Source organism: Trachurus japonicus, chromosome 24 (assembly GCF_045865225.1).
Source record: "Trachurus japonicus isolate A0001 chromosome 24, Traja_1.0".
NCBI classification, from domain to species: Eukaryota; Metazoa; Chordata; class Actinopteri; order Carangiformes; family Carangidae; genus Trachurus; species Trachurus japonicus.
Window position 1 is genome coordinate 7,982,565 of NC_140930.1, and position 11,803 is coordinate 7,994,367.

Below are 11,803 nucleotides of genomic sequence, written 5' to 3' on the forward strand. Positions count from 1 at the left end.
ACAAGGACTATATATTTACAATGGCTTTATAACACCATTACAATATTCATTACTCGGGTCTTATACTCCTTGCTGCTTGCGCCCTGGCCTTGGCCTAGAGGTACGGCATGATTTGTCTTCACAGGGGTAGACGTTGGACATCCTCATATATTACACTCGCCTCAGATCTGTGGGTAATTTCCAGTTCCTAATTTCATCCATGAGAATTTACACTCGCTGCTTCAACCGTTTTTGATAACTCGCATAATGGTTTATAAATTCCCCAATAAATTTTTTCCACTTTACAATTTCCCAAAGTCCTGTGTGACATCTTCAAATAGTTTTTTTTTTTTTTTTAATATCCCACTCACAGTCCGATTCAGTTTACAATAACATGAAATACTAAGTTGCAGCTGGAGGGGGAAACAATGTTCTCTGGTTCCAGCTTCAAAGCAAACCAGCTTCTCATTACTAATGAATCTAGTCAATTTTTTTTCTTCCAAATAATCAATCATGTCTGGTCTCTACAGTGTGAGAATAATGAAAAATACTCATCAATCCAAAGTCATGCCGTCACAAACCTCACTAATATTCAGTTTTCCCAATGCATAAGACCAAGAAAAGTCAGCTGAGGAGTTGGAACTAATGAGTCTTAAGTACTTCTGCTTGAAGAGAGACTCAGTTTTACTATTGTATATCATTAAATCATTTGCAAATTAATTTCCCTGAAATAACCTCCTGCTTTCAGTTCCATTCACACACACACACACACCAGCCTTTTGCTCATTAACATAGTGAATTCCAGCCAGACAGGTATTTCCACTCTGACTGCGCTTCAGTTCAGATAAATGACATAAACGGTTGCACATAAGCTCAGCTGATTGATGACTACTCTGTCTCTTTACCAACACGAGCGCTGGAAATGAACGAGGCCTCCGTTGTTGGCAGTTCTCTGTCCACATCGGAGCACACGGGCACATTAATGTACATACACAGCAGCAGCCCTGCTAGTGGAGCCACAGCTATTATAGCCATTAGACAATTAAAGAGAGCACCTGGAGGGGCCAGCAGTAACTCTATCTGACACACACACACACACACACACACACACACATACACACACATGTCTGGACTCCACTCTAAGAAAAGAAGTAGGACCAGGGAACCAGAGGCAATTAGTCCAAACGGTCGAGACAGAAATAGGACTTCCAGGCTGCCAAGTTAGTCCGAGAAAGAGGCAGAACTGAGATTTTTATTTCAAGCTCTAAAAGGTTGGTGGAGTTTTCTGGTGAAACACACACACACACGACAAACCTAGACATACACATGCACACACAACGGGGAAAAACAATTGTGTTGGGATTGGGAGAGAGTGGGGTAAAACAAACAAACTGGAAAAAAAAAAAAAACTACTGGACTGAATCCTGAAGCCAGAGAAGCAGAGGAGGAGGAGGAGGAGAAGCAGGGGGACAATGAAGAGTGGATGAGGAGGAAGAGAGGAAGGAGAGAAGAGGAGAAGAGGGTAGAATAGAGAGGCATGTAGAGACGTGAAGAGAGAGAAAGAGAAAACTGGTGTTTCATCTTTCCTCGACGGTCGGCTTTGGATGGGCGGGAGAAACCTTTTCAAAACCACCAGTCTCTAATCCACAGTTCTCTGAACAGCAAGGCCTGCAGGAGTGTGTGTGTGTGTGTGTGTGTGTGTGTGTGTGTGTGTGTGTGTGTGTGTGTGTGTGTGTGTGTGTGTGTGTGTGTGTGTGTGTGTGTGTGTGTGTGTGTGTGTGTGTGTGTGTGTGTGTGCAAGCCGTGGCTCGGTTGGCTCTCTGCATGCACATGCATTTCAAAGAGGAAGAGGTGCTGACAGAGGTGACGAGCTGACAGGATGTTAAGCGATTGTCCTTTTAAGATAGTGAGCTGAAAGGAGTGCGCTCTGCAAACAAACCGTCCTTATGGCTAGTCAAACGCTCATTAGCATCTCATCTGCATATTTAAACAACACTGAGCACCACCTCATCATACATAGCCTACACACACTTACACACACACACACAGACCAGGAGTGGGATGATGAGTCAGACAGGACAGCAGAGGTTGCAGAAAAAGGTGAGTGTGTGTTTATTAATTAGCAACAAGTCTATTATTATCATTATTATTATTATTATTATTATTATTATATTACAATGATGCTGCCACAGATACAGGGCTTCAGCAGCAGAGCCTGGTGTGACTCCAGGCTGGAGGTCCTTGAGGGAGTGTCAGGAGATCCAGGGTGTCCCCAGTATAAACAAATATATTTTCCAGTGGATATCTTAGTTACAAGTGACGGACAAGAGTTTTGCTTTATATAGCCTACTGTAGCTCATTTTTCACGTCACTATATCACCGTTTAGACTAATCTGATGTGTGTAAAGTCTATAAAACCAATGATTGGATAAACTATTTGTGTACACGTCTTTGTAATTAGTCGTGGATATCGTAAATTGGCAGGGCTAACCGTTAACTTAAATAACTCAGTGACTCAATAAACGGTCCATGAAAAGATATTTTTTCCTGCGGATATCTTAGTTACAACATGATTGAGCTAACTGGAGTAGTTTCATGTTGTGTCCGACAACGGGAGGGTTTAAACAGTTGACATTCTGATGTTAGCTTTGCTACTGCCGTTAGCTTAGCTACTGGCGTTAGCTGTCCCTGTTAGCTACCACTGATGCTTTAGACACCGTGACTCCCCCCAAAACTGAATAAATACCACACATATAAACACAAAACTGCTTTGCTCATGCACACGGTGTAAACGGCGATAGTGGCGTGAAATCATGATATAGCCTAGCTAAACTCTCGTATGTTACTATTGTTCTCATTCGAATTATGTGATGGCTTTCTACTGGCAGTAGTTGTAAACAACAAGGCGATTTGTTCTATAGACTATCTGTGTAATTGTAGATTTTCATGCTTTTATCAAAACCAATAAAGTCAGAAACAACCGGTCTATCAGCCACAGTCAGGACACATTATCTCCAGTATCTACATTGAAGATGTCAGCCATTACTTGCACCCCATTTACCCCCAATTTACACTTCAAAAATCAGAGGTAACTTGGAGAGCAGGGTTGAGGCCGCACTCAAAAAAACTCTGATGCAATGATGCAACCGCCTGCAAAAACACTGAACTTTATAATGATATAGACAAGAGATAATCTATATTTCATGTGCAGTGATGGCATCTGCCTGATACATTTCATGAGGTTAGTAGTTCCCACAATGTTTCCTTTCAGTACAGTAAGTGAACTGAGTGTCCTTCAGACTGGGTGGGGGGTGGAGGGGGGGGTATGCCGGGAACAGAGAGTCTCTTCTGTCAATTTCACGATGAAGCGCATCACAATTATCAGACAATGAAGCATGTGGAGGGATAGGTTTCAGTAATAACTGTGGTTGTGATATGAACTTTCGCTCCTCTCCAGAGCCGAGCCGGACCGAGATAACAACGTGTTCTTCCCCTCATGAGATAAACGGTGCGGTTGCCTCAGTGAAACTGATGTTCACACTCTTGCAGATAAACCTGTTCACGCAGGAAATGTGAGTATGAAGGTCACCAACCTCACATTTGACATATATACTGTGGCATGTTCATCTCTGCTATAGTCATTGTTCACACACTCCAGTATTTTCCGGGGTAATTCCTCACTTACAGTGCAAAACCACAGAATTACACCGAAAAATGAGATGTAAGAACTCAATAAAGTTCAGTTTCTCTTTCATTTACATCCACGTGCTCTCTCCTTCTCTTCATATGTAGGTTCAGTTTCCTTCCTACTCTCGTTTTCCGCTTTAGGCGTCAGTTAAATGAGAATATCATTAAACCGGGTCTCAATCTGGAACAGAGACACCCGCCGTCTCGCTCAAAAACCACTCACAATTTCAATATATTCCAGAGCCGAAATGAAATCCTTAAAATGTCCTCCGCTCCAGCTGCTCGGAAACGTGTCGCTGCCAAATGGAAAGTAGTTTTCTGTGTCAAATAACACAGGTGTTCTAGCATCCAGCGTCTGCCCCATCCACCTTGATTTTCCCTCTGTTTATCAGCCGAGGTGTTTCATTATTACCCCCCGCCGCTCTTGCCTCCAAAGCCTCTCCGAGAGCGAGCAAAAAGCCCAGTGTGCAGGCGGCGGGGAGGAGGGGTTCTCCAGGGAGCCTTTGATTTTTCGAACAGACAAACAGATTTAGCTGATTGTAGGATTGTGGCGGTCACTAACAACAAGCCGTTTATCCTTTACGGAGCAGCAACCCCCCCAACCCGCAACCCCCAGCTGCCTGTCCTCTGCCCATCACAAACATAACGCTCACCCACTGAGACCGCAGCGCAGCGCAAGGGCCAGATCCCTGGATAACCGCGGAGTCAGATGGTGCAGAAGCCTGCATCACACAACTTTATCTTCAAATAGCTTAAGAAGCCCATGGGCTAAATAAAAAGCAGGCCATCGGGTCAGGGGGAGCATGTAAGAGTGTGTTTGCATGGCTGTGTTTAGTCAACACAGATATCGGCTTTTACTGAAGCCGGTGCTGAAAAATTAAAAAGATAAGATTTACAGAGAGGGGTTGGGTAAGAGCCTTAAAACCTCAAGCTGTCAGGTGCAACTACGCCTGACTGTGGCTTAAAATATCTGAAGAACACATACTGTGATTAATTTGTTTTGTCATGTCACTTATGACTGCAAATGATCTCAGAATTTGTCCTTTCATCATTATACAGTACACAAGTTAACCAGCTGCTATTTTTAGTCCAGGAGCAGAAAAAGGCAAAACGCTTCTAAGAACAAAACTTTCACTACAATGTACTAGAAGGCTTTGAGATGGAAATCAACCAATCACAGCAGCACTAAGATACTATGACTACTAGATGTCCAAACTGTGACTTCTTTCAATGCTACTATTATGACTTCTTGTATAACTAATGCTGCAAGAATAAAGTCAAATTTGATTGGTACAAAGATTATGAGAAATACTGAGGCCCAAAAGCAAGAAAAGAAATGAAAATCCTACAAGAGCTGAATCCATTTGAGTCCACCGTCGTTCAGATTGGGGACATTTACATATTACAGGAGTATTTCTCTATATTTCAACATTTCAAAGACAAAGCAATTCATCAATTAAATCAAGAAAATAGTCGGCAGGTTAGTTGCAAATGAACGCTGCGATCCCAACTGAAAGCAATTTTCTGTTTTTGCAGACGATCCTATAGCACTAGAATCAATATGGTTTTGATAGTATCTATATTTGGATGATTGAGCTGTCAACCCCTACTGATAATGTAGTGATAACGGTAGCATTTATCCAACACAGGATCCTTAGGTCTTCCCTGGACTGAAGTGTCAGCTGAGCACCTGGGCGGTGTGTTTATTTGCTAGCTCTTAATCAATTGCAGGTATCAAAGCAGAACAAATCTGCAGGTTTCATCCACTTCACTTCGTCTGCTCACTTAGACTCACAACAGCAAGATTTAAATCAATAGCTGGGACCAAGGAATATTATTATAGCCAAATAAAAGCGCTGACAATTGTCATATCTGATCACATGAGGCAGCTGGGTCAATATTTAGCTTACCTATCAGGTTTGTTGAAGACACAACTACCGTAGATGACCATTTATTAGCCCGGGCGTTTAATATGCTAAATCGACTTGGACCCCAGGCGTTTATAAGAACCAGGCGCGTATTTGCAACAGGCTACAATTTATTTTTGCAATGAGCAGCACCAGACCATCATGCAAAGAACAAGGAGCTCACCATAGCACCACTGGAACAAAACTACTTTTTCCCCCCGACGCATCTTTATTGACATCAGACAATAAATACAAAGACAGTTTGTCTGTGTAACCGCGACACAGGGAGCTGATCAGAGCAGTGTTATGAATGATAGCGGAAGGGGGGGTCGATCGCGGTAATTTCAACACTGTACATTAGCGCATTTATCTATATCCCTATATCCCTCAGTCTAGCGCGCCTGTGTTTGTGTGTCTGTGTGTGTGTGTGTGTGTATGTGTGTGTGCGCGCGCCTGCATGCGAGAGAGAGAGAGAGAGAGAGAGAGAGAGAGAGCGAGAGGAGGGGCTGACTGACAGAAGAGGTGAGAGCCGGTGAAGCGCTGTTAAAAAAAAACTTTTGTTTTCTGTGCAAGACTATGGTAAACACTTAATCGCCCGGGCGTTTAATTGAACCGGCGTTTATTTTGCCAAATGAGGTCGGACCCCGGCGGCTATTAGAGCACAGGCGCGTATTTGCACGCGGGCGATTATTTGGTCATCTACGGTATGTTTTTTTTTGTTTTTGTTCCTCTTGGTTATCTAGATTCTTTATAACCAGAGCAAAGGTCATACTATATATTGAATATTTAAGTATGAGTGATCTGTTGATACAGCAGACAGACACTGCGTTTACTTAAAGCAGAAGTAAGTGATATATTTGTGTTAATATAAGTCTTAAATAGTTATATCTTCCGACAGCAATCACTTACATAGAGTGTTTGGACCGAAACACGGGTCTGTCAGTCCCTCTGCTCTGCTCTGAGCCGAGGAGAAAACATTTATCGTATCCTACAGTTTTTATCCAATGAGGAGAGAGAACGGCATGCAGGGCTGTGTGTGCAGCCAAGGGATGCGCGTGAATGTGGTGACGTAGGGACGAGGACTGTTATGGTGCGTTCAAGGCAGCCCGTAACTCGTGTTTTTCCGACCTGTGAAGTCATACCAGTTCGATCTGGTACGAGTTCACGGGTCGGAAGTTACGAGTGGCCGTTATAGTGACTTTCACAGGTAAAACAGGTCGGAAAAACACGAGTGGGTTGCCTGGAACGCTACAAAATCGTAAGTTGTGACATGAAGCTGTAATTTACAGTTTCAAAAGCCTGCCTGGAACGCAGCATTAGCCAAAACGACCGGATCGCTTACTTCTGCTTTAAAGGCTTTATGACAACTGTGCCAACACAGGATGATGGTTGGATCTGTTTAAGAAGATATTTATTTAAGCATGGTTAAGACAAGCCGAGATGACTGTGCCATGTTTTCCTACCTTTGATCTACAAAATACTGTCTATCCTTAACAAGTGAATAACATCATGACAATCCACTCTGGTGTAGAGCTGTTTATGGAGCATTACAAGAAGTTATTTCAGTTAATGAATGTATGTAGACTGACTCCACCATATGTGCAGTCTGTCTGACACGACCCGTGTCATGTCGAGTCGTGTCTTTCTTTGTGTTTTTCAAATCATTACACTTCCTCCCAAACGTTTACAATGTGTTCATTAGTTGCTTCATTAGGCTCCAAGGTTTTGGCAGACTTTTGCACTTGTTTTCCTGTCAGAAAATACTGCACTGTCATGGCCCAATTCTGCAACACAGAGAGAGTTTATTCTAAGATTATGATTTGTCTATTTACGAGTCTAAAGAGCTTTGCAGGTTTGTGGTTAATCTGTGATGCCGATTACGACAGGACTACAACAAGAAATTAAATAAAAGGCACATGATCGGTCTGAATCAGCTAGTGCTGCCGTCTAAACTTACCTGTAATAACCCTTGTATAAAAATGAAACACATTTGATTATTTTACGGTTGTTTTTGTCTGACTTTGGTCGCCAAATTTTGATGCTGACAGGAAATGAGCGGGTGTTGCAGAAAGCACCGTTTAAAGCACTGCAGGGTTTAGTACAGAAGTCAAAATCAGATCACCAGCTGATGATAGCAGAAACCTTAAAAAGAAACAGTGGGTATGCGTAAAGTGGCCTGAGCCAGAGTTTCAGTGATCCTGATGGAGCTATTAAAATCCTCAAAAAAAGCAACATCAGAGCCCCTAGTGAGAAAAAAAAACTCTCTAAAGCCCTTGGTACAAGTGCTCCCCCTTTTTTCACACAATTAAATGAACTTGATATTTGGTCACTTTATAAAAAATAGCCCACAGCATTAAAAAATGTGAGTTTCTACGGTGCTTAATAACTGCCTTAACAAACACTGGAAGTATTCAGAAGAGTTGGCAGTTGTTTTCCCTCAATGAGACCAATGTAATATGTTGACTTTACTGCTGCCACTGTTGTTCTTGTCTGAAGACATAAACACACAGCTGGAGGGAGGGAACTAGGGATTTAGAGACTCCCTGATGGGTGCTTTAAATTCATAATGTGGGCTATATATTCAGAAAAAAGAAACTCTAAATGTAAAAAGCCAAAAAATGTCAGAATGACAGACATTTAGCCGTTTCATTCCACCTTAAACTTTGGTACTCAGCAAAGCGAAAGCCTTGGAGGCATGCAGTGTCTTATTGCTTTCCTTATTCTCATTCTCAATGTGGCAATACGCTACAAGTTAGTTCAGTTCTCTCTAGGATGAAACACTACATTTCTTTCATGGGTTGTGTTTTGGATCATGTCCCACTGCTGCCAATGTCATCATGAATACATTAAACATGTGTCTACATGATGACAATCTTTCAACATTATTGGTAAACCGTAATTTGTGAGCAGTATGGCCTCCAGCTGACATGAGGAGGTCCATGCGGTTGACAGCACCACGGCAGGGTTCCTTAACCTTTTAGTGGCACGTGATGTCATCTTAAAGTCACAAACATCCCTCCATCTGCATTTCTAACAGTGTGCATATGATACTAAATACATAAACATGTGTCAACAAGGCCCCTGAGTGATATATTGATTAAAAAAAAACATTGCATATTGGATATTGTGGAGTATTTTGTTTAAGTTCAATCTTGTCTTTTAGGGCCTTAAAAGTTGCATTTCTTTTCTCTGGTAATGAATTATTAGTGTTTCCCATTATTTTCTCACATCTTCTGGGAAAGGATCCATAACCCACACGGGAGTATTCACTTCATTGTGTCAATCATTGTGTTATTTCATTTCGTCAATATTGACCATAGCTCTGAGGCTGCTCAGGGAAGTCATATCATCTGACCTTCTTCTTATGAGCTCTGTGCCACAAGCCACCCAAACATATCTGAATTTCAAATGATTTTCAATGAACGGCCGATATCAGCCCACCTGAGTGTCTATACACCAGACACGTGTGCTCAATCAGGAAACCAACCTCTAATCTGCTAAAGTGAAACTACCAGTTTAACACCTGAATGAGTAAATGGAAAATGAAAATCACTCCATGAGCAGATCCTCTGAGAAACGCTCTCCAAAGTCCCTCCCTTGTGTATGAAAGCCCCCCCCCCTCCAAAATAACACTTAAGATACCCCTGTCACATCCACCTCGATGCAGTCAGAGTTTTCAGTGTGCGTATTATTTTGCATTACGCACACACAGTTGCAGAGCAGGGATCATGGCAGCACAGCAGAAGGCAGCAGGCTGACTGCACAGCATCAGCAGCCACCTGAAACCACCTCTGAGACTCCACCACTGGGCTTTCCACTTGTTTCCCCTACCACACACACACACACACATATACACACTGCGCAGTGACATAACACAATAATATCAGACAGACATGCTACCTGTTGGTGTTTTTCACCCTGCTGCAGGGGCTATAACGCTTCTGCTCTCGCCGGTGTGCAACGAGAGGACATCAGGGGGCAGAGAAGATATACTGGATGTACAGGGGCACTGTCACACTTTCTATATGCATGCATAAGGCTAAATTACTTCAATTAGTAATATTTATATCATAAATTAAACATTGCAATGGGGAAATCATAAGCCAGGCTATCAGATGAGGCAATAAAATACCCCATCTTCAAATTGTGGAGCACACACTGTGAACATACATCATATTAAGAGCTGTGCAAGTGCGTTTTCCCCTCCACATCTACGATCCTTATAGTGTTCCCACTTCATGGTTTCACTGATCCTGCCTGGCTTCACGCCAGCCCCGTATTGTCCCGACACGGGAGACTTGAAAGACAGGTAGATCAGCCCGGAGGGGGGGCGACGGATCCTGGCTGCATTCTTTCCCCCTTTTCCCCACCGCCCCCACTCAGGACCTGTCTGCTGTTAAATTACGTGTTAAAAAGGGGAGAGAGGGGGGGAGACGTCACGCCGAAGTCCGTTTAGAAATCCCACAATTCAACGTGTCAACTTCGCTGACAGGTAGGCTACACGTCGATATGACAAGACAACATGGCGACAGATGATTAAGCCGGACACTACGGATTGTTCTGGCACTTTCGGCTTTAAGTGTCACCTTTAATTCAACCAGATGACAAGTTGAATACTTTGTTGTTACAGTAGGCTACACTCATTGCTTCATCCCCGCGCGATGTAACGTAAGCGACATCGCTGAGGAGTTTCACAATCGAGCATTTCGCAATAAAGTTGTGATTTTGTTCACTTTTAGAGCTCGTTTGTGTTTTATATGAAAGCCGAATTGTAGAGGGGATATACATTGTTCATTATAGGTGCTAAAACATGTTATGTAGTGTATAAAAACTGACATATGACAAAGAAATATTAAAATGTGTCGGATTTTTCGCGGGGTTTGGAGTGACGTTTCCCCCACTTATAACGGAACAGTGCGCGAGCTCAACAGATCCTCCTTACCTCCTTGACTCGAGCCCGTCTCTCGCGGGTCTCGGGGTCCACGGGCTCGTGCCCTGTCGCCCCGGGCGGCCGGTGGTACTCAACGAAAGGTAAATTATTGACATCCTTCCCACCTGGACCCAGAATAACGTTACTCTCCTTTACAACTTTCTCCTTCTCAATGAGAATGTCTTGTTTAATCTCGTCTGGTCGTTTCTGTAGAGTATCCTTGGCCTCTAACAGAGCTTTTTCGTGGTCTTTCCTGATCTTGGCCAGGACCCTCTCGTCGTTTCCAGCCGAACCAGAGTCGCTGCTGTCCGGACCGGTGCGGGTGTTGGTCTCCACCGCGGAGGAATGAAAGAAAACTCCGCTAAGCAGCTTGGACGAGTCCGGTAAGAAGAAAATGGCCCCGAAACATAGCGTTATAAAAGCGCTGAACACTAATAACAATATGAATTTTTCTGTCAACCTGAAAGAGGTCGGGCTGGCAGACTTCCTATTCGGAGTCGCGGTAAAAGGCAGAAGAGTTGGAAGTGGCATTTTTTACCCCTCTTCTTCCTTCAACAACTCGAACCAAGAAAAGAAAAAAAAAAATGAATTTCAACAGTCGAATTCACTCGCGTCGGACTCAGTCTCGGTTTATTCCGTTCAGAGATCCATATCCAGCTGATGCGAACGATGTGAAACGTAGAATAACAGTGGTAAAATCTCCCGTGAAAAGTTGAGGAGTAAGGCGCCTGTCCATACCGGAGACTCTCTGCTGCAGACAGACCGAGTGAGTCCAACAACCGCTCACACAGGAAGCCACGGCGGAGGGGGCGAGACGGACAGCAGCGATGAGCTAATCACTTTCTGCCCTGTGAGTGGTTGGGACGTGGTGGGCGTGGCCTCCCACCACCTGGGTATAAAAGCCGTTGACAGCAACGATGAGTGGCTTATTTCCCAAGAACTGTTAAGCAGCACACACCGTTGCCTCACTGATTCTGGACAAAGTTAGTTTTTAAAAGTATAATATGATTATATTTTTAAAAAATCTGGTCATTTAACTCCATTACATAAAAAAAAAAAACAAGAATAAACTGACCCTATTGCATTGGGATCAATAAAGTCTATCTATCTATCTATCTATCTATCTATCTATCTATCTATCTATCTATCTATCTATCTATCTATCTATCTATCTATCTATAACATTAACATATATCCAAATATATAAAATTAACTCATTACTGTAAGTCAAGTCAGTTTTATGTAGGCTATATAGTGCCAATTACTGTAACAACAAAAGTTATCTCAAGCAGGTCTTGAC

At 43.0% G+C, this 11,803-nt stretch overlaps 1 protein-coding gene across 1 annotated transcript in view; it reads right to left on the reverse strand.

The window, feature by feature from the left end:
- man1a1 (mannosidase, alpha, class 1A, member 1) overlaps positions 1-11,255 on the reverse strand; it is a 161,680-nt gene extending 150,425 nt beyond the window's left edge. Inside the window, exon 1 of the mRNA XM_085770344.1 lies at positions 10,516-11,255. Within this exon, the coding sequence (XP_085626470.1) occupies positions 10,516-11,034 (519 nt within the window). The 5' untranslated portion in view covers positions 11,035-11,255. The remainder of the gene's footprint in view (positions 1-10,515) is intronic.
- Between the last annotated feature and the right edge of the window lie 548 nt (positions 11,256-11,803).